Source organism: Phyllostomus discolor, chromosome 10, assembly GCF_004126475.2.
Source record: "Phyllostomus discolor isolate MPI-MPIP mPhyDis1 chromosome 10, mPhyDis1.pri.v3, whole genome shotgun sequence".
NCBI lineage: Eukaryota > Metazoa > Chordata > Mammalia > Chiroptera > Phyllostomidae > Phyllostomus > Phyllostomus discolor.
In genome coordinates this window covers 3,447,012-3,474,688 of record NC_040912.2, presented here as the reverse complement: position 1 = coordinate 3,474,688, position 27,677 = coordinate 3,447,012, and the positions used below count along the sequence as shown (strand labels likewise).

At 54.4% G+C, this 27,677-nt stretch overlaps 1 protein-coding gene across 3 annotated transcripts in view; it reads right to left on the bottom strand.

Annotated features, from left to right (window-relative positions):
• Window positions 1–27,677, bottom strand: part of DOCK4 (dedicator of cytokinesis 4) — a 278,124-nt gene that overhangs the window by 111,073 nt on the left and 139,374 nt on the right. For all 3 annotated transcript variants that reach the window (XM_028526081.2, XM_036010391.1, XM_036010392.1), the window contains exons 8-12: window positions 25,842–25,993; window positions 13,668–13,749; window positions 12,268–12,328; window positions 8,480–8,612; window positions 6,423–6,511 (exon numbers count right to left, since the gene is read on the bottom strand). In XM_028526081.2, the coding sequence (XP_028381882.1) occupies window positions 6,423–6,511; window positions 8,480–8,612; window positions 12,268–12,328; window positions 13,668–13,749; window positions 25,842–25,993 (517 nt within the window). The remainder of the gene's footprint in view (window positions 1–6,422; window positions 6,512–8,479; window positions 8,613–12,267; window positions 12,329–13,667; window positions 13,750–25,841; window positions 25,994–27,677) is intronic.

Sequence of the window (27,677 nt, the reverse complement as noted above, 5' to 3'; positions counted from 1 at the left end):
GGGCTCCCATGTGTGAGGAGCAGCTTTTCTCTTGCTGCTTCCAAGACTCTGTCTGTTTTTCAGCATTTTTACTACGATGCATCCGGGTGAGGATCTCTTTTTGTTCGTCATTAAGCTTCTTGGATATGTAGACTAGCATCTGTCATCAGACTCGGGGAGTTTTCTGTTAGTGTTTCATCTCTATTTCCTGCTCCTCCCCCTTGCCCTCTCATCTGGCACTCTCAGGTTGTATGTGCTGGTGCACTGGGTAGCATCTCCCATTCTCTGAGTCTGTTCATTTTTCTTTACTTTTTTTTTTCAAAAATAAATCCCCTATTCCCCCCCAAATCTCCATTGTTTTCAAGAGTTTCTATAGGCTTAAATGTCCACGCACTCTGTTTCAAGTAAGGTGAGTTCCTTTCAGGAGAAGCGCCTGAGTTTTCTCCTTCTTATGGATGATGGCCCCTGCCCCCGGGCCGCGTCTCCGGCCCCTGCTGCAGAGCTGGAGATGGCTACAGCGGCCCCTTTGCCAGAGTGACCCCTCCCCGCTTTGTGAGCAGGTTGCGAGGCAGGGGAAGAAGCCTCTGGTCTTCTCCATTGGCCTCTCCTCGTGGGAACCTCCTCCAATGAGTGAGCTGGGATGAGCAGCACCCTAAAACCCTTGGCCTGCTGCACCCAGCGTACAGCCCCTGCCCTGTGAGTGGGGTTCGGGCAAAAGAAGAGAACCCCAACTTCTCCACTGCTTTTGCCAAGAACTCAGCGACTCAGAGCCAAGGGAGACGAGAAATGCCGGCAGCCTCCGTCTGCTGGTGAGGTGCAGCACCCCGTGGCCGAGAGCCAAGCGGAGAAGGAGCTCTCTGTAATTATTTATTTGCTGCATGCTTTGGGGAACATCTTCAGACTTCAGTGTTTTTCTAAAATATGATCTTCACCGGTTCCGGTTGTTCCCATTCGGAGCGGGTCCCTGCAGCCAGCGGCTCAGGCCACCGCCCCACGGTGACACTCTGAAAGCGTCATTTCCTAACGGTGCTCGCCTGCCGTGTCTTCTTCGGGGAGGTGGGCAACAATACCATCCTGGGGAGTTCTGAACCTGAATGGCAACATTATAAACATCATAACACGTCGGCAAAACTTCTTAACGATGGTATTATTACATTCCTTCAAAAAATTATCTTCAGTGACATCTGTTCATTTCTGAAGTATTCAGGACCTCATTGTTATCAAAGCAAGAGCTTTTTCTTCTCTTCCCTCCTCTGTGCTTGATTCACAAACTCTCGCAGCCGAGTCTGGCTTCGGGTACTACTCTGTGTTTTGTGAAGGTTGTACGCAGTGTCTGCAGGGTGAGGTGGCTGACTTGTGAAATGAACGCACCAGAGCATACGCGTGATTTGGGTCCAACTCAAAGCCAGAACGGCCAGGGCTACGCCCGGGCACACGAAGCGGTTGAGATTTTGGGGTTGGGCCAGGCGTGTCCACCGGGGGGCCAGAGATGGGGTCTCCGGAGCGGAGGAGGGAAGGAGGCCAAGGGTCTCGCAGGAAGGAGGGCTGTTGAGCGAGGCAGCACCGTGGGGAGTGAGTCAGTGCAGCAAAGGCCAGGAGCGCCGGGGGAGACGGAGGAACAGAACGGCCTGCCCGCGGCACGGTGGAGTGGCCAGAGAACAGCGGACCCCGGGCGGACGACTGGGGAGGGGGACGTGTGCATGTGTGTGTGCATGTACATGGAATGCCTAAGGACTATGCCAAATCGGTAATGTTAAATGTGAACACACATACATACACACACGAACCATTTTGAACCCTATGTATCTCCATATGTGAAAAGTATGTGTATGTGTGTATATATGTACACACAGAAAAGGGGTAAAACAAATATAGTAAAATGTTCACCTAAGTAAGAAATTAGAAATTCTTTGCACTATTCTCATAACATTTATGCAGGTTAAATTAGTTGAAAATAAAAAAAAAAAAACCTTAAAAAGTATGGTTAATAATCAGAAAATTCCAAAGGTGAGCAAAAAAAAAAAAAATCAAATACTATATTTCTAGCCAATAGGTGGCGCCAAAAAGTCCTCCTTTCAACAATGTCAGAAAGCAAACTTTCCAAAGGGCACGGTTCCAGCCTCGAGCATGGATACAATACAATCCTTAGGAATTGTACCAATTCGGTAACGGTGGATTAAATGAGTACATTGGTGCGTGAGGATAAGGTGCTCTGAGTCTCTCAAAAGCCTCCTTAATCTCAGGCAAATAAAAACACCACCGGCTTCCTGCTCGGAGGTCAGCCGCTCTCCTGCGGGCCATGGGCTTGGAAGGAGGTAACCCCTCGCCCTTCTGTGGGTGGCAGCAGGCCAGCGGCCACGCACACCCAGCTGACCAGCGCAGAACACAGCTGTCGAAAGCGACCTACTTAGAGACGGTTTTTTCCAGTTGCAAGCTCCATGTGTCAACCACAGGAAACGGGACTTCATCAACACAAAATCATATGAAAACTCTTGAAGTTTCTCTTTGGACACAATGAACCAGAGCCAACGATTTTCACAGAATTTATTGCAAGTCCCGGAACGGAATCCGCCTCAGTAAATCACACTGGCCCCGTCTCACTTCGCATTCCCTGAATTCCCCGCTCGTGTCTATCGGAGGCGGCGTTTACAAAGACCATTTGCTCAAGAAACCTAACCCAGGGCCGTTTTAATAAATACTTTCAGACTTGGACATTCTTATAACATTACTTTTGGATTTCAAAATTCACACAGAGCCGAGCTTTGGAAATTTGAAGTTATTCAACTTAACTCAGTCTAACCGTGCAGATATGTTAACTCGATGCTTTTGTTTTGTCTTGAAAAGTTAAGTGCAGCACTCGCAATTTTCTCCCAGTTTCTAAACTCAAGGAACACAGCGGTTAATGTACCTTTGCAACTCAAGTCTGCGCTGGAGGAAAATCAGCCAGCTAATTAGATGAGTCCCTTCACGGATCAGGCAGACAAGCCTGCAGCTCCCAGGGACACAGACAGCAAGTGATCCTAGGGGTCTGCAGATCAAGAATTTTCTCCCAAAACTAATTTCAAGTTATCCTTTTAGCTGCTGCTGCTGCTTCTTTTTTTTTTTTTTTTTTTTAAGTACCAATGACCAAAGAACAGCAGGGGAAAGCAGTGAAAACCAATACTTGGCTGAGGGAACTCCATTCCCGTGAAATCGGCTGACTGGTTTGCTTCTTTTTAATCAACAAGCCCACAGTCCAAGGAGAAAACAGCGGCAGCCAGCACCCCTCACCACAGGGGTGGGTGGGCCATTAGGCACCCCAATTTCCCACCTCAATTTTGTGGACCCTGCTTTCTCCATTATTTTTAAGGAAGTCATTAGAGAGCCTCCCCTTTCCATGACAAAGCACAACCGCTGTGAACACCCCCGCCCCCCACCAGCTGAGAGCCCCTGGGGACAGATCCAGAGCTCCCAGGACAGGGACCTGCCAGGACTGCAGGGAAGGAGGAAGAAGGGCTCAGTTACTTATTTTTCAAAGCTTCTCCTTGCCCTGGCTGATGTGGCTCAGTGGACTGAGTACTGGCCTATGAACCAAAGGGTCGCAGTTCGATTCCCAGTCATGGCACATGCCTGGGTTGTGGACCAGGTGCCCAGTAGGGGGCACAAGAGAGACAACCACACACTGATGTTTCTTTCCCTCTCCTCCCTCCCTTCACCTCTGTGAAAAAAAAAAAAAAAAAAAAAAAAAAAAAAGCCCTGGCTGGCGTAGCTCAGTGGATTGAGTGCAGACTGCAAACCAAAGTGTTACAGGTTTGATTCCCAGCCAGGGCACATGCCTGGGTTGCAGGCCATGACCCCCAGCAACCGCACATTGATGGTTCTCTCTCTTTTTCCCTCCCTTCCCTCTCTAAAAATAAATAAAATCTTAAAAAAAAAAGAAAAGAAAAAAAAGCTTCTCCTTCAGTGCCGTCTCCCTGGAGCCGCCACACTTGGGAGAGAGGAGGCCTACAGCTGGACTTGCCTCGCTGCAGAAAGCTAGCAGGGGCCAGGCGGCGGCCGGAGGGGCAGGAGGCAGGCGGACCCTGGCTGGGACTCAGGCTGGAGAGGGCAGGAAGGAGGGGGGCTGGGCCGGAAGGACCTCGGAGCAGAGGGGTGCCGTCTCAGAAGCCACATGCAGACGGCACACCCTCGGCTGCCTGGGAGGCTGCCCAGGAGTCTGAGCGTCGCACAGGCAGCACACGGGATGGGGGCCAGATTCCACGACAGGCGGGAGGGCCCTGTAGCCCGGTGGTTTCTGTCCCTCTTCCCCGAGACGCCGTCGCCACCTCTCCACCTCCGACAGTGGCCGCCAACGGAAACGGCACCACTCAGGGCATAAAAGGTTTGAGCCTCACTTGCTGGCGGTCTCCCCAGGACTCCAGCGAGAGTACGCGGGCAGCAACATTGACGGAGCACGTGCAGCACGTCCAGGCACCCGGGGAACCTCGCATGCAAACGGAACATGCTGCCCTCCTCCCTGGAGTTCAGCGCGGTCATCACCCTTCCGCAGAGGCAGAGAAGACGAGGGCACGGGACAGCCTCTGAGCACACGTAGGACTTCACGCCGCATTCCACTGCCACCGTCACCCCTGGTCCTCCCGAGACCCTGCCCGCAGTGGCGAGTGCGCGCCTCTTGCTCACTCAGTGGGAATGCCGGGCTGTGTGAGAGCCAGGAACAGCCTAGTTCCCTCCCAGCTCCTGGGAGAGGCAGGGGAAGGCTGGCCTCCCCCTCACCGCAGCCTGGGCGCTGCCGCCTGTGTGAGTGGTGAGTGCTTTCGGCTCCGCCCGGCCTGCCCACCAAGTCTGCCTGCAGCCCCTGCTTCTCTGGGCCTCTCTGGCCCAGCAGGACGGGCACAGGTGTGAAGACAGGTGCTCTGAATCTGAACTCTGGTTCTGCTCATTGCCTGGCGTGCTGGACTATACCACAAATTCCTACGAGGCCTGTCCGGAAAAAGTCCAGCCATTGTTAATGTAACAAGAACGGTTTGTGCGACATCGATGTCACCTGGCAGCCAAGGAGAGTGGACCGGGATGCACATGTGTGAACAATGACGGCTTCACTGTACTAGTCAGTGGGGGCGGTAGATGCTGTTGAGTGAGCATGTGTACTGTGTGGCCGTTGCATTAAAAATGACTGAGTTAGCAGAGCAACAAATTTGCATCAGATTTTGTGTTAAGCTTGAGCATTCCTCTGTGGAAAGCTATTCTGATGACTCAGAAGGCCACAGCTGTGGGCAGCTGGTGATGGACAATTTCATCAGGACAATGCACCCACTCATGTATCACGTCTCATGCAGAGATTTTTGGCAAAACAGCAAATCATGCAAATGACTCATCCCCTACAGCCCAGATTTGGTGCCCTGTGACGCCTGGCTTTTCCCAAAACTAAAATCACCTTTGAAAGGGAAGAGATTTCAGACTATCAGTGAGATTCGGGAAAATACAGTGGGGCAGCTGATGGTGATTGGGAGAACTGTGTGAGGTCTCAAGGTCTCCACTTTGAAGGGGACTGAGATGTCATTGTCCTGTGTACACTGGTTCCTGCATCTTCTTCAATAAACGTCTCTGTTTTTCACAGCCCATGGCTGGACACTTTCTGGACAGACCTCGTATACGTAAGGTACTTTAGAAATCAGTCTTAAACACCGCACATTCCGTTCAAACAAGAGCTTACTTAATTTGAAGCCTGCTTACATTAAAGCAAGCACACGATTGCATGGTTTTCCTGGGGGAGGGGGTATGAAAGGGGGAGAGAAAGCGAACACGATGCACCCAGTGTTCCTCTGCTGGCCCGACTCACAGACATCCCTGCACACGCTGCATCGTCTGCATATGCTACACGCTGTGTCCGCTCCACAGAACGTCACCAGCACGAGACCGTGCAGGGTCTGCAGCCCGCGATGCTGCGCCCCCTTCCGGTTCCCTCCGAGCCAGCGTGCACACATTCCAGCCAAATGACACTGCAGCCAGCATCCCTGTCCCGAGCCCGTTTCCACGCAGGGCCCACACGCCTGTTCTCAGGACAGTGACGTGGCTCCCAGCAACAGGCAGCGGGGCATGTCGGCCCTGGACCTTTCAGCCAGGGTCCAGTCTCCACACCTCTTCCACACCGACAGTCATGACCGCCCCCCACCCCTGGCACCGTGTCCTTGTCATTCGGTTCTCAGGCATCAGTAACAGCTCAGAGGTCCTGAGACCTGGCACCGTGGAACAAAGTCAGATACTCTGCCCAGTTCCAAACCAGAACGGAATGCACTTTTTAGGGAGAGTTGCGGCACAAGCTTGTCTGTCACAGCACAGGAGGACAGATGGACCAGGGTGTTGATGGTGCAGTTTTTAAGTGGGGGGTGCACAGAGAGAAAAACGAAGGGTGGATCATTTCCTTTCCACACAGACGAGAGGGGCCCCCCCAACCCCGCACTCACCTGCGTTGGAGCCGGTCAGGTTATAACGCGCGTTCAGCTTTTTGATGATGTTCTCATGGATCTGGTACCACTCGCTCTCCGTGTTACACCTGGGAGAACATCAACACTCCGTCAGGCGTGGATGGCGCGTGAGACCAGGCAATGACCTTCCCAGTGCGCCTGCTCTTTGTGGCAGAACCGCTGCAACGCAGCGGTCCTTAAGCCTCCTTGGCAGTCCTAGCAACCTATGGCATATGACTGCCAGTCAGCAGGGTCACCCCGAGGTGAGCAGGGGTGGCCACCTGGTGAGGCCTGGCTGTGCCAGGAGCACCCGGGAAGAACAACTCACAGGTTATCATGACCACATCGCTAATGGTGCGGAAGCACACCCGGACGCGTTCAGCCTGGTCACCTGAGAGCGCAGGTGTAGCAGTCAGGCAGTGCCAACTTCGGTCTGGTTCTTGTCCTTATCGGCCGGGTGTCTCCAGGCGAGGAGTTTGGCCGTCCTGGCCCTTTAGGGTAAATCTGAGCCAACAGCATCTGTTTCGTGTGTGTGTGTGTGTGTGTGTGTGTGTGCACGCGTGTGTGTAAAGTCACAGGACCCACACAAAGTGCTTCACACAGTTCTCTGCACAGTAAGCGCCAGGAAGGGCTGGCCATTATCATCAGCATTGTTCCCAATGAACGATGCCTTACGAGCACCAGGAGAGTTTGGAAATCAGATTGCCATGGACTCACACCCACCCCTGACACGGAGGCCTGTGTGTGATGAAAAGGGGGCAGGTCTCCCCACCCACCACCAGACATTTTCCAGTTCCAAATCCACGCCACGGATCTGACCCCTCTTGAAAGAGACCAAGAGCATTTCCCACCCTGAACCACAGGCTCTAGACAAATCTCTGCCCACTAGTTAGAAACGTGTAGCACAGCTCTGGGGCACGGGGCGGAGCATGAATAAACCCATGCAGCCCTGCAGCAGTGGTCAGAAAGCAGTCGGAAGTTCGTGTCCCGCAGGCAGTGGGTCACGCATGTCACCTCCACATACCAGAAAACTATGAGCACAGAGTGGAGGCATCAACTCAACAGCCAGAACGGAAAACTAAAGCAAGCTCGCGCCTGGAGGTGGTCGGCGGGGGGTCTCCACATCCGGAACTCGGACCACCCCCGCCCCCGTGGGTCTGCTCTGAGCGCACCGCTGTCTGCAACGTCCGAGCCCACGGGGAGGAGCTCAAAGGGGGGGACCCCAAACCATGGGCATTTTAAAAATCACCTAAGATTTGGAAGACAGCCAGCGATTTCTTAGTGCAGTTTATGTGTTGAACTTGAACTGTGTCCCCCACCCTACCACAAAAAAGATAATGTTGAAGTCCTAACCCCGTGGTACCTCAGAATTGGGCCTTATTTGGAAATAGGGTCCTTCCACAAGTCATCGAGTTACAAAGAGGTTATTGGGGGGCCCTAACCCAATATAACCACGTCCTTTGTCTTTATGAAAAGGGGACGTTTGGGCCCCCAGACAGACAGATACACACACGGGGAGAAGTGTCTCGGGGAGGTGACGGCAGAGAGTGGGCGATGCACTCGCAAGTCCCAGGATGCCGGAGACTGCCGGCGAAGGTCCCCAGGCTCGGAGAGGGAAGCGTGGGGCAGACTGGCCCTTGGACGAGGAGCCGACACGGACCTGGGAGTCGAGGCCTCGAGAACCCTGAGGCCGCCCCTGGCGTCCTGCCCCAGCCCCGGAGGAGAGCTTCTCTGAAAACCACGGCTAGCGTTCCTGAAGAACGGATGAACGCGCTGAAGGTGCAGACGAGTGGGAGTTTGAATTCACAGGAGGCGCCCTGCCGGGCCTCGATCCTGCCCGTGTCCTGCGTTCCCGCTTTTGAAATCCCTCCGAGGGGCAGACGGGGCTGTGCACGCACCCGCAGCGAGGCCGCAGATTTCCGAGTCGGAGGGGTGGCGCGGAAAGCCGACCCATCCCCCGCTCGCCGAGGACCCCCGGGAAGGGGCGCCCACCGAGCGCGGCCCACGTGTCCCCGCGCCAGCCCCGCCCGCCCCGCCGCTGCGAGCGCGCCTCTTACATGTACACTTTGAGGACCAGGTCGTCCTTCGTCTCGCCCGTCAGCAGGTCGGCGATGCTGAGAACCGCACAGCCGAAGGGCCGCCGGTACTGCACGCTGCAGGCGCTCTTCTTCTCCCCGGCCCCCATCCGACCTGTCCGGGGGCAAAGGGAACGCGGTCAGGAAGCCATTCCCATTCGGACCAGAGCCTCTGCCCCAGGCGCACACGGCAGCTGCCAGGGAGACCCTGGGAAGTCCGCTGGTGAGGGCGAGGGCGCGCGGGCCGGGCGGCGGCAGGTGCGAGCCGCGGCAGGTCGGGGCTCTCCTCGGCTACCACGGCCTCCGCACGCAGCCGCGCCTCTGGGCCTCCGCTGCCGTCCAGGAAACGTGCCGTCCGGAGCGGGACCCCCGTTCGGGAGCCTCCCGAAGACTCACGAGGGCGCCCCAGGAGGCTCGGGGCAGCGTTTCTGTTTTAAAAAGCATCTAAGAGCTAGTCCAAAGGTCTCCCCTTGGGAGGGAAGCAGCTGGAGAGTCCCTGGAGGAGCAGCAGCAGGGAAGCCGCGTGCTGCAATGAGGGGGCCTCTCCTGACGGGGGCGCTGCGGGTGACCCCCCCCCCGCAACACACACACACATTCGGCCGGTGGTGGGACTCTCGGGGCAGCGGGGTTCACTCGGACAGTTCGCACGGGTGGGAAGGGCCGCAGACCTCCCAGGGCATCAGGGGGATGCTGTCCCCGTACTGAATCCCCAGTGGGTTGTTTTGGAGACGCAAAGCAGAAAGCCCACTGGAGCTGAAGTACAGCAAGTTAACATGAGAACAAAAAAACATTTTTTTTTTTAACAATCTGCCCATTGGTTTCCAGATTCTTGGCATGGATCGAAGTGCCAGTTGTTTCCCTGGGCGTGAAGCCCCACCCCCGCCCCGCCCCACCCCCCAGTGCACCCGGAGGGCTCCGGCTCCTCCCAGACCCACCGCGGAGGGGGAAACCGGATGCCCTCGACCAGTCTGGCTTGTATTGGAGGGCGGTACAGGAAAACCGCCCCCCACAGCTGTCACCTTCATGGAAATGGCCACAAACAGCAGCCCCCAACCTCTCGTTCTGTATCAGTGGGAATCCAAAGTAACACACAGTGCAAATAAGTCAGCTGCTTCTCAGTGGTACGAAATGTACCGTTTAAATACCACGTTTCCGTGGCCCGACGCTGTCATACGGGACAGAACTCCCACCCACGGTTTCATGTGAACGTCATCTGCAAATCCAGTGCTTTAGAAAGTCATCTTGGGGTTTTCCTCTTCCACGAATCCTACTGTTTACTTACAGAACCGATTTTAGCAAATTTAAAACTTGGGTCACCCAGACAGAAAAGAAGTCTAGTTTGGCTCTGTATGAAATATGATTACAGACCATCTCGGGATGCAATGTACACATCAATCTTTATCAGTATCACAATTTTGAAAGTATTTTTTTTCTTACTTAATCATTTCCTTGCAAATGCAAGATGACAACGTGATTAGGAACTTTCTGGGTGGAGTATTTCAAAGTTAGGTAACATTGTCCAAGAAGTTTATTAGGGAAAAAACCCCAAACTCCCAGAGTTCCCAGGGCTCCTCCAGCTCTAACCCCAGGGGTCTCCAGGTCACGCAGGGGCCTGTCAGTCTCACCTCCCCTGCCCTTCGGCCAGAGCTGCGGACAAAGGAAACGTGTGGGGCTCAAGGGACACCGCAAAGCGGGGCCGATGGGAAGTGTTCCCTCGGGGCACTCCGAGAAGATGCCCCAGGGAGGTGTCCCTCACTGTCCCCCGCCGTCTCTGACCCTGAGCTTCCCCTGCCCTCTCGGGTCCGCACACCCTCGACTTTAACTCTCCTTTCCTGGCTCTGTGGGCGCCACAGCTCTGGGTACCAAACCTGGGGTCCCATTCCCATCCTGGAACAACCACCCCAGCATTCCCAGCTCTGGGATGAACAACATTGCCAGTTCTGGACAGATTTCTAGGGACATCGACGAAGCAGAAAGGAAGGCAGGAGCAGGGGAGGTGTAATCATTTAGCAACCAGCCAAAAGCCACAAAGGGGTGCAGGGAACTGGAAAGCGGCAGGGAAGGAGACTCAGAAACAATGTGTTTCTTTTCTTTCCCTCCCTCTTTCCAACCGGAAGTCCAGGTTTAAATTCCAAGGCAGGTGCTACTGTTCTGGTCTCAGTAGCCAGTGAGGGTCAACATGCCCTTTTCCTGCTAAAGCAGGTGCAAGGAATGTTCTAGAAAAAGTGAGCATTGGCTCCCGAGAGACAAGAATCTGCTACATCTTAATTTCACTCCAGAGTCTGCAGTCAACTCAGGGAAGCGTTCACCTCACCACAGCTGGGGTGGCGGGAGCAATTTCTGATTCGACACCCATTCTGACAACCTAATGATCACGAAATCTCAGTGAAAAACGCCAGCACTGATCAAGCGCCATGGATCTGAAAAGCACCCCGTGCCGGGCAATGCCACTGAAGTGGTTTCCTTGGCAACGGCCTTGTGAGTGACACACAGGGCTGCCTGGGCCACGGGCCGGCAGGCCGCCTCATCTCTCCGTGGTTTTTCTCCACGAAAACCTGAAGATACTTTTTAAAAGTCCTGAAAGCAAAAGTGGCTCACTTTTCTCTCAGTGCTGGAGAAAGTTATGTTTGAGTTTTAGCAATGTTCGCAGGAAGGCATCCACAGCCACACTTCACACGTGAACAACCGGCGCTGTAAACCCGACCTAGGGAAACCACGGGAAGAGTCGCGTGCGCTGCCTCCCCCACCCGGGCACGGACAGCAGCTCTGTCTCCGACACACAGCAGCTGCCGCCGCCCCCCCCCCCCGCCCCCAGCATTGTGAGAGCCTCCTTCCCGATTGTGTTCCCACACCCTCATTGGCCCGGAGAAAAGACAAACAAAATCAAAAACAGTTTACTTTTAAAAATTCCTCCTGTCCCTCAAATATGAAAAGGGCCTAAAATGAAAACGGGTTTTCAGAAGGAGAAAATCTAGAGAACACCCGTGGCGGAACAGCTACGTGGTGTACAGTCTCCATGCACCATGCAGAGCGTAAAGCATGAGACGATGAGAATTAAAGATCAAGGTGCAATGCCCGGCACGGTGCTCCTCTCCTGGGGATGTTCCCCAGCCGGCAGTGCGGCCCGGAGGATGGCACGTGGGAGCCAGTCTCAGCAGCGGCTGCTGAGCCGTCCTGGCAAACCTGTGTCGGCTCCACCGTCCCGCTCTACCCGGCTCCTCGGCCGTACAATGCCTGCCGTCAGGGGCACCCGATGTGTGGAGACGAATGAACACCCAACGCGCTTTCTGCAAGGCGTGCAGGCCTCACTCCACAGGTGCTCGCACAGGGGACCCGAGTGTGGACACAGCGGGGGCCACGGCGCCTGTGCTCGGCGGCACTCCAGCTCGTGTCGTGCTCACAGCCCTGCAGGAAACCCGGCCCCGGAAAGTGTGATGCGTGCTGTGAACAGAAATGAGAGCTCACAAAGACCAGAGCTGCATTTTTGGATCGAATGTGGTTGGGGAGCCCAGCAGAGCGAGAGGAGACACAGCAGGCCACGGGAGGGAGGACTCCGGCGGGGAGGGAAAGGAGTCCCTGCGTGCTGGGTGAGTGGGGGCTGCCCGTGAGCCCCGGGGGGAGGGGGGCAGGGACCAATGTCCAGACTCTGTGATCCTCGGGTCCCGCTCCAGCTTTGACCTCGCTCTGATTCAGACAGCACACAGATCACACGACAGAGACCCCCCCCCTGCCCCACGGGCTCCTGGCACAGTGGCCGGGGGGCCACCTACCGATTCGGATGATGTGCACCGTGATGTAGATGTCCCTCCGCAGCTCGCTGCTCCCCAAATCCTGCCGCAGAGAGAGTGCGTTACTGTCGAACTCGTCATTTGCGTGGACACTTAAAGGGCACAGCACATTATTTTTGCAAATAATAGACAAAACAGAGCTGCCCTATGACCCAGCAATTCCACATCTCGGTATTTACCCAAAAGAAAGCAAAGACGCTGATTTAAAGAGACATACACGCCCCTCTGTGCTCTGCAGAATTACTAGTAAGAGCGGGGGGGGGGGGGGGGGGCGCCTGGACGTGCACCAGCAGAGGAGTGCCTGGGGAAGGTGCGGGCACGCACACGATAGAGCACTACTGAGCAAGAGGAAAGAGCGGCATGTTGACGCTGCCAGCCACGGCAACACGGACGGACCTGGAGTGCGTCCTGCTGAGGAAACTGAGTCAAGGGAAACAGTCACAGTGTGATCTCACTTCCGTGTGGAATTAAAGAAGGAAAACACACTGAAAAACCAAAGGAAACGGAAACAGGGCTACAGAGACAGAGAAGCGGCTGACGGCCGCCTGAGGGGTGGAGGTCGGGGGACAGGAATGACGAACCACACACACAGTGCCCACCCCCAAAGACCACTATTGCCCGAGCGCAGAGGACGCCTGAAACAACTTTCAGAGGCTGTCATCAAGAAAAGGAGCCCTGGCTGGCGTAGCTCAGTGGATTGAGCTCAGGCTGCAAATCAAAGCATCACAGGTTCGATTCCCAGTCAGGGCACATGCCTGGGTTGCAGGCCACGGCCCCCAGCAACCGCACATTGATGTTTCTCTCTCTCTCTCTTTCTCCCTCCCTTCCCTCTCTAAAAATAAATAAATAAAATCTTTAAAAAAAAAAAAAAGAAAAGGAGACTTGGGTTTCATGACATGACTGCCGACCTTTTGAAGATTTATTGGACTTTCTATGAGGTTGTCACATTACCTTTCCAAATCAAATGTAGGTGTTTGTTGCAAAAAAAAAAAATTCAACATAGACATTTTCAATGGCATTTTTGTAGCAGAAGCGTATGGTTCAAATCCCGCCCTCGGATTCCCGTGTCGGACTTCACTGTGGTTTACTGACATCAAACAACAGTGAGAGGGAAACCCTGTTCTCACGTCGCTCATCCTTCAGACGTGTTAGGTAGCTGCTGCATGCCCAGCGCCACGCTGAGCTCGTCACCTCCAGCGCACGCACACGGCTGTGACTGTGGGTGCCGGTGTCAGAACCCCGGGCGCTCCTGTGACTGGCGTGTCACTGACAGAGTTTACACAAATGCCCCCGGTTGGCTCTCAGCCATTCACGTCTCCTAAGTGACCCGGAGCGCGCTGGGCAGACCCTGCCTCCTGCAGGGGGCGCCCGCGCCCACTTACCACGAAGAGAGAGCAGTGGCGCTCCGGCTTGTCCGGCGCCTTGGGGAGCCCGTTCCTGTTCAGCCTCAGGAAGAATCTCTCGCTGCAAGGGAAGAGGAAGAGTCTCACATCCTGAAAATCGCTTCACGGTTCAGGACCTGGCGCTTGTCTAGGGGCTCTTCGCCCCAAGTTTAGCTCCAAATTTATCTAGGTCACTCATTTGACATCAAAAGCGATTCTGGAAAACGGAGGCGCCCCTGAGACAGTCTTTTTGCTTCACTTCCGATAAAGCCGGTGAAGCAGGAGCTTGCAGAGGCAGAAAACATAAATATACAGGCAAACGAAAGTGAACTTTTAATATTACAGAGTTGTACACTGGAGACCTACATGATTTTATTAACTGATGCCACCTGAATACACTTAATAAAGTTTTAAGTTAACTTTTAAAAGAACAGGTTTCCGTACCGGTGATGTCATTATCATTTTAAAAATAGAAACAAAGGCACCAAAAGAGAAAACACGGCCTGGCTGACGTGTTTCGTCTCTTTCCATCTAGGATTTTTTTCCGGTCTGGGTCACGTTATCCCGTTACCATCCCACCAGAACGGCGCTCTGAGCACTCTCCGCCCACTGGGAGGCGTGGCGCTTTATGCGATCAGAACTCTACAATCCAAAACGCGGAAAGGCGGCCCGAGAAATGAAACTTAAATTTTCTCTGTTCCACCCAAGAACAGGAAATCGCAAACCCCCCGCAGAACTCGCGTTTCAAAACACGGCACCGCCCGGATGTAGTGCGCACACAAAACGCGCAGACATCCACTCGAGCCCAGAGACCCTCCAGGGCACCGTTCTGCTCCGACGTTGTGTGCTTGACTATTTATTTGTGTTCCGAAAAGAAAATACCAACCCAAGAAGAATTAATCCACCAGCTACCAGCTACCGGGAACTTCTCAATTCCAGTGCCCATATGTTTACAATCAAATCAAATGTCCCGCTGCCTCAGGCAAAAACGCGCAGCCCACACGTCAAACACAGCGTTAGCACATGCTCGGGCTCGGTCAGCATTGCGTCAGCCCAGGTGACAAGCAGGGACAGGGACAGGGGCACCTGCGAAAGGTCCAGGACGACCCAGTGTGTCTGTGCTTACTCGCCACTTGATCTTCGCCTTAAATAATGGCCCTGCCAGCATTCGGAGAAAGGAGCGCCACGCTCAGATCTCCATGGAAACACACGGATTTGAACTTAATGCTGCTTCAGAAGACTCCTATTGTCCTTTTCAATCTAAATGCAGATCGATTTACCTCCGACTCCCTGGCTTACCACATCCTTCTCTTGCACCACACCTGTTTCTGACCCCCTCCAAGAGAAAGGGCAACCAGTACATTTCTAGGGGCTCATTTCCACACCCACTGCCTACGTTTTTCTCCGCAGAGCAGGGGCCGACGAGGCTTAAATGAACAGAGCACAAATCGCTGCAAGCACTCTCAAATGCATCTGGGGTTCCCATGCCGTGTGAGTCCACAGCGGAGGGGAGAAGAGACACACACAGCGGAAGATGTGGGGCTAAATCAGTGTCACCCAGCTGTCACTCACTGTGACTCCAGGAACGGGGCTGGCACGCTGTTCGCAGGGAGAGAAGACCCCCGTCATTTCAAAGTCAAGCTGTGCTAAACGGAAGTGTGCACGCATTCACCTTGGGATAAATGACTCATGCTTTAAAAAATCATAGTATTTGGTAAAACGATTTTGGGGGGAAGTCACCTTTGGGTGGGCACTCTGCTACGGACTTTCCCTGGACTGAGCCATTTGATCCTCACTATACCCTTGGGCAGCTGGTACGTCACACCCATTTTATAGATGGGAAAACTGAGAAACGGTGAACAGTCTCGTCCTAGATCACAGAGATGGGACATGGCTAAGTAGGGAATTCCATCCCATATATTAATTCAAAGCCCTCCACTTCATTTGCATGCCCTAAGGTGAATTCTTTCCCTGTTCTACAGAAACACTGAGCAACGATTTCCAGAGCCCTGAGATACAGGAGCAGTCGCTCACCAGCCCAGCACACCATGCCCCAGGCAACCGCAGAGTGCAGGGCACCACGCCCCCCTCCAGGGAGAATGAAAGGGATGGGAATTTTCATTTAGCAAGTTCCACAGCAGTCCGTGGCTTAACATTGTTCCTTGATAGTTTCTTCAAGGAAAATGACTTGGGGAGTAAATTGTTTCACTACACAAACGAAGAACTCCCAAAATATTTAGGGACTTGGCTTCAGCTGGTCAGAGCTCCTGAGGGTGACACTGGTCGCCTACCAGTGTACAATGTTTGGTGACTCTATTGTAGCTCCAAACACGAGTGACCCCTGGCCCCTCTCCTGTACCTTGGGCAGCATGCTCTACGCTTTTTGAGACGTTCCCCTTCATGCCCACGGAAACACTGGAGCCCAAATTTGTGTCATCCTCTGACAGGGCAGTCTGCAGTGACAGACAACAGCAAGGCTAACACACAGCGGTCCACGAGCGGTCCAGGTACGAACGCCCGAATGCCGACGGTGAGATAAAACGCCACTGCGTACCTGCGGATCTCATCCATATTCTGGGAGAACAATGTTTCCTTCCGTGTTCTGCTTCGGAAAGAAATCCCTGCGGCTCTGTCCCTGTTTTCATCCCGCCCGTCTAGACAGAATCCTGATTAGGTGAGTATTACCGTATATCATGCCCCGCTTCAGAAAGAGTATCAGCACGCACAGAGCCAACGACACAGCCCCTCGCCGAAGCATGGCCTTGGGGGGCATTAAAATAGGCTGCAGACAGGTGCTGCGGGGAAGGAAGGCACGTGTAATAGTTTTAAAACCAGACTTCCCTTAAAAGGAGAAAGAAAACTTTTGTGATCAATTTTTAAAACTTCTTTGAATTCACTTGGTGGCAAGTTGTTATGCAAATTCAATCAATTTCTCTTCTTAATTTGGCAATTAAGTGGTAGCAATCACTTAATCAACAAATGGTTAAGAGAAGAAAATACACACCTACAGCAATGCCTTTCGGAATCTCTGGACGACAAACATCCTTTTCCTCAGCCCCCACACACGTTTGGGGAGCACCGGACTGTCTGCCTGCAAGGCGGGGGAGACACTGAACAAGTCAACGATATTTTATTGTTGACACATCTAAAAACATCTAAAACTCTCTCAACCATCTGTGGCCACACACACAGGCATGTGTGACTCCCAGTCGTAAGTCCAAAGGGTGGCCTCGAAAAACAAAACTAGTTTTTGTGACTTCAAAAAGTGTCCTCCTGTAGCAGGTGCACACGCCCATTCTTACATCAGCGGCACTTTCTCGCCCCACCTGGAAAGTTCTGTGTGTGTTTCCTCACTTCCCTGTGCGCCCCGGAGCCCAGGCCGAGGCCTGCCAGCCTCCACCCCGCCCCGCAGCTGCTAGGTGTGACCTGGGCCTGCCTGCGTGCTGGACGAGACTGAACGGACGCAATCCTCGGGACAAAACAGAACAAAACGCAAATAATCGGGAAGCTCTAACTCCTTCCCAGCTTCCCCTGTCTCGCCCATAATGTCCTTCACTTTACGTGAGAGAAATGTATGACATTCTCCAAGGAGACACTTCAGGCCGTGGGGTCTCCACCAGACATGGAGTCACCCCATGAACGTCACGGCACCCCAAGATCCCAGACGGCGCCGAGGAACCTGGCTCCCCACACGTTTTGTATCTTTATTAGACCAAACACGTAGCAACAGAGAAATCTCCGATGACGCAATGCTTCCCGGTGAGAAGGCGGCCTCCTTCCTCGGTGTTGGAGAATGAGTAAGCAACCAGGACACGTCTAGAAACACTGAGAAACGAGAGTCGGTATCATTCCCAGCAGAGAAAAGCCATCCGACTTCCCGACACAATGCCAGCTTCCCCCACTGGAGACTTCCCAGCCGGAGAAACTCAGTGTCCACCTGAATGCTGTGTAATTCCATTATAAACCCTTATGGTATAAATCAGCGATGGCAGATCATTTATTTAGAAACAAAGAAGAATAGCAGACCGCAATGATTATTTATAACCCGTCTCCCTTTAACAAAGATGGGAGGAAACCCACATAACGACATAAGAATGTAAATAAGCATGGCCAGCATTGTCCCTGGGGAAAAACAGTTGGAGTCAATATACGCCCCACGCCAGGCACTGGGACACGCACTTTCCACGGATCTTCTCATCAGATTCACAACGAGCAAGACTGAGCATCCGTGTGAACTGAGGGGTTTTTAGTGTAAGTATTTTCAATAAAGTAAAATTTTAAAACTACTGACACCGAAAGAAAAAAGAAAAAACCAAGGCCACGGGCCTGCCAGAGCCCGGGGCTCAGCTCCGGCTCTGTCTCGCTGGCGTCCCGACAATGGCGTCCCATGGGGAACGGGGTGTCAGGAGCGCAGTTTGGCGGACAAGTTCTAAGCAGCGACAAAAACAACGTGGGAGGCAGTGGGGGGACCCGAAGACTCTCAAAATCTCTCCCCCACGTCGCAGCAGGACAGGGCGCTCCCAGCTCCCCCTGCCACCCCACCTCAGGGACTGCTGCTCCTCCGTGGGAAAAGCCCTCCCTCGGGTCCTGGAGGCTGGGGACAGGTGTGGGACGGTCCCCCAGCCTGCTGAGGGATCACGTCCAGTGGCTCTCCCACTGAGCGTTCCTAGTAGAAGCTGTTGCCTCCCAAGAGCAATTAGGAAGGTCAAGGACAAAGGGGTGTTTGCACTTCTCTATGTGGATTCTTGGTTGTCGCCCTACAGCTCTCCTCTCGAGAGAGGAAGAACTGTCTAGTGACCCGACGTATGTGCGAGCCCCACAACGTGTGCTTTTCCCCAGTATCCTGGGCTGAGACAGGTGGTGCAAGAGAGAGGTTAGGAGGGTGATCCGCCCAGGAAAGACGACACAGAACGCTTCTAAAACCACTCTGCACAGCTGAGTCACTGGCATAACTCCATGGTCTCCAAAGGCACCAGCAGCCAGAGACGGCAAACGCGTGGTCATAGAGGGGCACCGTCCACTGAACTCACTGGAACAGCAGCTGCGCTGTCCAGCTCTCTCGGGCTCGTACGTTACAGCCTGCCCCGAGCGGAGAGCAAAGGGGGACGCCGCAGCAGCCCGGAGCAGACGGGGGCCAGGGATGGACGGGGCTGGGGAGAAGAGGTGAAAGAACGGCTCTGGAGCCGCCACCCGAAAGGCAACAGGTACAGATTCAGGGGATCTACAGGCCCCTGCTGCATTCCCTGGAATGCTTTCTGATTGGCTGCTCGTACAGGGTGCCTCCGACAACCTGCGTGGAACAGCGACTGTGCTCCCTCCTGGAGCCCGTGGCCAAGGACAAGTCAAAGTGGGACCACTCACGCAGCACGATAAATGGTTGCCGTAACACCCCCAGGAGCTGGTGCAACCCCAGTCCAGGCGAGATGCTCTCGGGAATCGGGGGGAGGGGAGCTGCCTGCCCTGAGCTGGCTGCTGGCCCCAGGGCGTGGCCCCCTGCAGCACGGACAAAGATGAAAGACACGCTCTATGGTGAACACAACAGGCCCCCTGGCTTCTCACCCGGGGGCTCCCAGCCCGGGCTGTCCAGCATTCTCCCGGCAGCGGCACAAAGCCTGTGCCCGACCCCGGAGGTTCCGACGTCCCGGGTCAGGAGGGACACCCTCCCTACGATTAAAGGCCCAGGCGTGTTTAAGGACTGCGGGTTTGACCGCCGTGCCCAGGTCTGAGAAGCCAGAAGTGGCAGCTGTCTTTCATGACAGTCCTGCGTGCCAGCCAGCAGGCAACCAGCACCTCAGACCGTCACCCCATCCAACTTCACCCCGTCCACTCTCAACCACATGACAGACAGGTGACAGAGTCTTTCCCTGGCATCTGTGAAAGCAGCCCCTGGAGCACAAGTCTTCCTCGATAAGGCTGTTCTGGTGCCTCAGAATCTTAACCCTAAAGCAACAGCGGTGGGTGGGGCGGGGGAGGGGCGGGAGCTCCTGCGACTCCAGAGGAAGGGAAGAGGAGGGCCCCGGAGACTGCAGGGGTCCTCAGCAGTTTGCCTAAGGAGCAGACAGACACCGAGTGTCCTGGTTAAACTGCGTCCGTCCACGCCCAGGCGCCCTTGACAAACAGTGGAATAACCAGGTAAGCAGCTCGCAGGATGGCTTTGTCAGGACAGCAAAGCACTCACTCAGTTTGCATTCCGAGATACAACCAGAGATCACCGTTTAAGCAGTAGGCGACGCTATCGCCAACATCAGACTGGTTCCTTCTCACTCCTTAGCATGACTTAAAAATACTTATTTTTCTTTTCTGAGCCTGAAGTTGCCTGGATCCGAACACTCTGGAGGGAGGTAAAGCTCAGTGAGAAGAGGGATGCAGCGCTTTCTGAGGTGATGGATGAGTGACATGCAGACGGCCTGCTGTTTCGCACAGTCCGTGCTCATTAACCCCAGACCAGACGCCTGATCCGACCGGACTGCGGACTTGAGAAAAACAGTAATAAAACTACGTGCAGGAGAGACCCGGGACCCTAGGAACCCCAATGCTGAAGTCAGGTACGATCCTTAGAAACACCCACACTGTGTAACCGAACAACTCAGAAAAACGCTTGCTCGCATCTGTCTCCAGAGAACTCACTTAAGGACTTCCCTGGGAAACGAGCCGCTCAGAGCAGCCGCACAAGCAGGCGATGGCAGGACCCCTCCGCGCGAACTCAGATCTGCGTACACGCGGCGGGGCGCCCGGGCCAACAGTCTCATTCTTCTGGGAATTTCCGTAACCTGATGACTGCCCACGCTGCTACCTCTTTGTGTGTGTGTGTGTGTGTGTGTGTGTATGGGGGGGGGGGGTCTCTCTGCTCTCTCCAGGGCAATTGTCCTGACCTTCCTAACGGTGCCTCTGGGCTGGGGACAGTGTCTGCGATGAGGCATGACCATGGGAAAGCAGACGTGGGGTCACTGCTAGTGCTCCGGGTTGAAGCACGGAGTCGTCTGCAAAGGCAGAGAAAGCTTCAATGAAAACAGGCTAAATAATAAAGACCTACGTGATCCAAGCCCTGCAAAAATAAATCATGCGTTTATTATCTCAAAAAGTTGTTCTTTTTTTTTAAAGATAGTCAACATCCAATTTCCCTTCCAACAGCCTACTGAAAGTTTATTTTATCACAACTTTAAAAAAATAAAAATGAAATCATCATTAAGCAGTATTTATTACCTAGAAGACACATGGACTTATACAAGGTCACATCCTTTTTGTAACCAGGGAGCCACAAAGTCTCTAAGCTGATGTGCACCTGTGAATGTGTCTAAGAGCAGGTCCAGTGTTTCCTGTACGAGACTAGGGTTTTCACTGGGTCGGAGGGAGCTTTAGGCCTGGGAAGTTCAGGCAGCGTTGCTTCACACGCCGCCAGCGTGTCTGTGAAATGAGAACAGCCTGCCGGTCACCATACAGAGAGGTGGTACCGAAGTCTAACTTCTAAAAACACCTTTTGACTTAAAGCCGAATGGGATTTAACTAGTCGAAGGGAAGTCCTGGGAGGGCAGACATCTTCCCCCCTCCCCCACCCCCGTTTTATTCCCGATGTGTCCCCAACGCCCAGGTCGGCAGGGCCTGTCCCTGCGGGGAGCAGTCGCTGTTCGCGGACTGAACGAACATCAATGATTCCACAGCGAGAGCGAGAAATCAATGATGTTCGGCGGAAATGAAGAGAAGATGCGGTCTATTTAACGTGCAGGCCAAACCCCTGCACGGAAAGAGTTGGGAGATGGTCTATATTTATCCGCCCACTCCCATCGACTTTTTGTTTACCGTGACAGTTCTGCGAAAGGCGCTCCCCCGGAGACGGAGCTGAGGGCACGGTTCTGAGGAACGCGGGCCACGGCTCTATAAGCGATCCCGGTGGGCACTGGGCCCCCCGGGTTCTCGTGCTTATCAGGAAGCACACCCCCCGGACTGGCAGCACGAGAGGAGAGATTAAGGCAGTAACTTGCTCCCCAGTGCCTTGTCTCCCCAACGAGGACAGGCTCCCAGCATCCTCCCGCCTCACCTACACGCACCCTGGGTCAAGCGCTCTGCTCTGAAAGGTGCCAGGGACACGGGGGGCGGGGGGGGGGGGTGGTGATGAGAGGGTCGAGCTTTATTTTTGGAAAAGGAGCTAACGAGGGGTGTACCGCCAACCACTCCTCTGTCAATGTTGACTCATCTTCCTGCGTACACGGCACCGAAGGCCAGAGAACTCCTTGCGGGTGGCTGGTCCGTGTGGCTGCCATGTGTTCTGCAGGGAATTTGGGAAAACGAAATTAACCTGAATGCCCCGCAGGCCCCACACACAGGAGAGGAGGCGGCAGAGGTGACCAGAGTCCTGGCGGGAAGAATACCAATCTGGCCGTCTTCTGAGATGCAGGAATGGAGGCGGAAGAGCCTACCGGTCACGTTCTAAAACACAGCACGGCTCACTGTTTAAATAAAAAAGGGACAAGTGGCCTGCATGAGTGCTTGGAGCTACGGGGAAAAATAAAGCCAGTTCTGAATACATTTACTCTGGGAGCTTGCATTTTCTGCCACGAGAAATTCCCAGCCACTTATTATTGTAATAAGGCAGTAATTTACAATTTCAAAAATAATTGGAACTACTTGGCTCTTCAAATGACAGAGAAAAAAGGCGGCATTCGCTTCCACCCTGGGTGTTCTCCCCATGAATAAAGTTATTTCTTGCTTGTTTTTGTTTTAATTTGGACCTTCCTCCTGGGCCATTTCTTCAGCTCCCTCCCATTAACGACACCACCACATCTCTGAAGCAATTATCTGCTGTTTTGCTGGGTGACACAGAAGTGTGACTAAGGGGGAATAAACCGAGAAATGTAATTAACTTCCAAGTGACCATGATCTCAGCTTTCGGGCACCTGCCGGCAGAATCTAATGGAGAAGAGGGGGCTGAGAAGGACGTGAGGGAAGGGCACTGGGGGTGGCTGACGTAGAGACACCCGCGGCGACCCCTGCCCAGCCAGACGGAGCAGGAAGCGCTCTGGGCCCCATGGACGGGTGTATGGCTGAGATCTGGGGAGAATCTCCGAGCGTCCACGTGGCTGTGCCTGTGTCTGTCCCCACAGATGAGCCCCCGCGGGTGTGGTCAGCCCGGCTCTCCCAGCAGCCCGGCTTTGCTGGGAGCAGCTACAACTTTGAGTCAGTGATGCAACATAATGCCATGAAAAAGAGCCCCACGCCCACTCTCTTTCAACGTGGAAAGCCATCAGGAGGGACGCCGAACGTGGGTGATGACACCACCATATACTGTCAGTGACGTGACGTACGAAATGAGAAATGCTAGCACGGTGCCCAGAGCACTAAACAGTCACACTGAGTTACGAACTACTATACACACACACACATGAGTACCAGCACTTTCCCCAGCCTGGGCTGAGTAACTCTCCCCTCCGACAGCTGCCTTCTGTAAGTCAGCTCTTGGAAAAAAGGTCCCAGTAAGAAACATGAGTTCTTTAATGTCCTTTGACAAATGAAAAGGCCGCTGGATGGTGTCAGCCTCTGCAGAGACCTACGGAAGCCACGGCCGCCGTGCCTTTGAACTTCCTCACCGTTGCACCAGGTCCCTGTCTGCTCCCTTTCCTGACAGGGAACGTTCAGCCTCCGGCACCCCCCACCTCCTGCTTCTGACCCCACGTCCCGAGCAAAAGCATCTGTAGAGCCGGGCTCACTCCAGTTCCACGGGCTGGAGCCCCCAAAGTACTCGGCAGGTGCGTTACTTGTCCCGGACTCACTTCACTCAGAGTCCACGGCCTGTGTCCCCACGACTCCCTTTCCACACCGAACTCCGTCTCGTCTCCCTTTTGCTCCCCAGCAGCAGACGGCCTGGCTCCCCGCGTCCCTTACAGAAGGTCCGGCCGCACACCCAGCCTCTCCTCCACGTCAATGGTTACACCCATGCCGCTGTCCTCCTCTCCCTTGCCCAGGCCCTTCCTCTAGTTCCCAGGCGATTCCTCACACGTGCCCTGGGCCCACGCCTCATCCCCGCCAGGCCTCACGCTGTGCACCCGAGGCAGCTATCCTGCCGCACCTGTGCGATGAGAGGGCGGGGGCAGGGCGAGGGAGCTCACCCTTCTGTAAGGGGACCACTGCCTCTGCCTTGCGGGGGGTGAACCTGCACTGATTCAGAGCCCTGGGACGGTGGTCCTGATGGGGGTGCAGGGCTCTGCTTAAGCACATCGGGTGTTCCCGCTCATGGATTACTCATCTTCTCCCCGCCTCCTGTTTTGCTGTGAGTCAGAGCTTACGCTGCAAAGGCTAAGTTGTAACATTTGCACTTATAATACTGAGTGTCCCAGACCATCGGGGAAACATTCCTCTTTGGTCCTACCCAAGTACATCATCAAAAACACCACGGCCGTTCATAGGGGCCAGCGGGGTCACCCTAGGTGGCGTGGGCGCCAGGCCATCTGTGGGGTGAGCGCCCACTGGACTGATAGACCAGTCTTCTTTAAAGAGATTTTTAAAAAGACCTGTCCGCATCGCTCTGTGGCCCACGTGCATTGTTACGGGCAACATCCATCAATGTTAGGCAGCTAATTCATTAGCCATGCAGGCTGTATCATGAAAGTAAAACCGAGAGCCCATGCACGTAACCCTGGAGTCCACAAGCAGTGAATGTGATCATATTTGTCCTGTCTTTGCTTTCCGCCTCCTTCGTTCAGTGGCTGAAATACTGTAAAGCGCATCACCTCCCCGACGGCATTGCATCAGCCTGCCTCTCCCCACCTGACGTACCTGTGCCACACCTGTGTGCCTGAACAGCAGCAGTAATGCCTGGGAGTACACCGTTTCTTTAAGAATCCAAGACCAAACACCACATGCCCCTTCTGGCTACGTCCAAGGTTAGTTCCTGTTTGGGTGTTTAAAACGCCGTCACCCCGATAGCTGAGATCGGCTGACCGGTCACAGCCTGTGTCCGCCATGACCCTGTGACGTGGAGGTATTCTCTCACCAGTGCTCCAATACCCCCACGAGGAAAGTGCTATAATTATCCTCGTTTGGCAGACGAGTTAATGGCCACAAGAGAAAATGGACTGGCCCAGCTACAGCATGGCCAAGGCAGGATTCGAACCCAGGCCCGCTGACTCCGCAGCCCGGGCACGTACACGCCAGGTAGTGGCGCCTGTGCGAGGGGAAGGGAGACACGTGGCACCCTGGGGAGGGGCAGAAGTTCAGACAGGCTCCGCAGTTCGGGGTGAGCGCACGTTAAAAACTGCCGGTGCCTCACCAACAGCACAGCACTGGTCACGATTTCCTTAGCGACAGAACTGAAAGCATGTACTCAAAAGAAGGTCATTATGAGGCAACACGAAATTTATAGAGAAATAAGCCATTTCAAGCAAAATGGAGAGTTCCGCCGTAGGATGGTAGAGAAACACATAACGCCAGGAAAGCCTGTGAATAAGGCCCAGCAGAAAGTGAATTGAATTAAGTCGCCAGGATAAGACTCCTGTGCCCAGTCACCGGGAGGACACCTTTCCCAGAAGGCCCCGGCTGCCAGTTTCGCAGATAAAAGCTCCAGGCCACGGTGGGGTGCACGGCAGCCCTGCACGGAGCTCAGCGGCCTCGGGCGGGCGCACGCCGGTCCCAGGAGCCACGTTCCCTGAGGAGAATGAAGTGCAGGCTCGGGTTAGCCCTGGAACGGATTTGTAATGTGAGCTAATGAGGCTTTGGAATACAGCAGGAAGCAAAGGGTCGGTCCGCCAGCGAGCTGTGTTACTTCCCCCGGCCCGAGTGACTCCCAGCCTGCGGCCAATTAGCTGGCACACCCCCACGGGGAGGATTAGGAGGAACACACGTGCCCACGCGGCCAGCCCACGCACCGCGTAAACGCTGTGGCGAGTTCTCCCACCAGACAGCGCGGCGGCCCCTTTCAATGCAAGCCGGAGGAGGCGTCTGCAGCCCAGAATGTAAAGTGTTTTGGGTTCTTTGTATGAGAAACCCCGACAACCCCAATCCTATACCCCAGTTGTGCACACGCACACTTTTCTCCCCCTCTCTCCCCCTGCCAGCTCCGGCCTGGGCCCCAGCACCTCCCGGGAGACCTCCATGCGGGCCTGACGCCCCTCTCCGAAGCCTGCCAATGACCCACACCCACGCCCGCCTGGCCTGAGAGCCAGCCGCAGCCCCAAGTGCGGTTACCTGATGGGCCGGTTCTCCTTGCTGTCGAAGAGCGAGAAGATGACCTCGAGCTCCTCGCCCAGGTTGGAGCACATGAGGCTCTTCATCTGCACGAACAGGTGGTGGCTGCTGGCCTGCGCTGGCGCGTCCTTCTTCCGATGTCGGTGCTCCATCTGCACGACACCCCCCAACGGAAACGGGGTCAGTGAGAGGACCGTGGGGCCCGACCAACTCGTGAGCCGTGGTGTGACCGTGACGTCCCACGCTACCCAGGTGCACACCTCAGCCTTCGATGGGGTCACCTCCGATACACTCATCGTGAGCGGGAAGCATGCCAAGTCCAGGACACATCGGCCAGGTGTAGCCTGTAGAACGTCAAGCTCAGCCCCGCCCACCGTGCATGTGCTCGGAACAAATACATTGGCCTCCGGCTGGGCCACTCTTTTGAGTTTCACCTCGAGAGTCGTCGCCTTCCTCACTCTAGGAAGAGGCACAACTCTGCCCTGTTTCCTACGAAGGTGGCTCTGTGTTGTGCTTTTAAATTCTTCACACCAGGGCAGAGGTGGCATCAGCAGTCACAAAACCACATCTCTGTTTTTTTAACATTTTTCTTTTTTTTAAAGATTTTATTTATTTATTTTTAGAGAGGGAAGGGAGGGAGGGAGAGAGAGAGAGAGAGAGAACCATCAATGTGCGGTTGCTGGGGGCTGTGGCCTGCAACCCAGGCATGTGCCCTGACTGGGAATCGAACCTGCGATGCTTTAATTCGCAGCCCGCGCTCAATCCACTGAGCTACGCCAGCCAGGGGAAAACCACATCTCTTTAACTCACAAATAAGCTCCCCCCGCACACCTCCTAAATTGCCAGCTTCCTGATTTACTCGAAGGTTGGGGTAACACAGCACCAACTACGGTGGAGACATGAATGACTACTGAAGGCTGGAGCTAGGGGCCTATTTTTAAAACCTGAGGAAAGGAACGGACTGCAGCCAGGTGTCTGGTCTTGACTCACTGCCAGGTTCCCAGATCAGTCCTGCCCTTCACTGAAACCCAAGGAAAACGCCAGCTCCGTTCCTCCTGCAAAGCTCCCACCACACCTAGATCACAGCTTCCAGCCTCAACACACATGCCGCCACGGGGGGGGGGCCTTCACAAATCCTTACGCCCGGGTCCCATCCCAGAACCCTTGAATGAGGATTTCTAGGGGACGGGGCTGCAGACGGTGGCACTTTGGAAAGCTCCCAGGTGACTTTAATGGGCAGTCGGTGGAGAATCACACGCAGAGATGCAACTCACAGCTGAAAGAAAGCGGGCTGTCGTCTCTTCCGTGTGACGAGCAGCACCTTGGGACGGCTGGTCTCTGCGTGCACGCCAGCAACGAGCCTGCCCGATTCTGCCCCGTGTGCACGTGAACCTGGGGCCTCCCACGGCCACACTCTGCCCTCGCCCTCCCTTCTTCCAGGTCTGGGAAGGGTTTGGACTTAAGGAGGGATGATGACTTGTTTACCCCTTGGTAATTCACTACTTTGGGGAGCTACGAAAAATATCTGTGAAAATACCGCTACCGTAACAGAACTCAAAAGGCACGCTCACGCTGCGTGAGCTGTAATTGGGGAGTTGCGGCAGACAGACAAAAGCCCATCTCTGAAGTAATTTGTGGTTGCAAAGCCACCTACCGGTGACTCAGAATGTACCTACAGCTCAGCTAGAGCGCCGATTAGGAACACAAACAGATTCGTTCCGAAGGGGCAAGTGGCGCAAATGTGTCATCCTCATCTAATGCATTCATTACTTGGTGAGTCTTCGACATCACACTTTTCGACTCCAGCGCTAGCAGTGACTGTCGGGCTGCATGTTT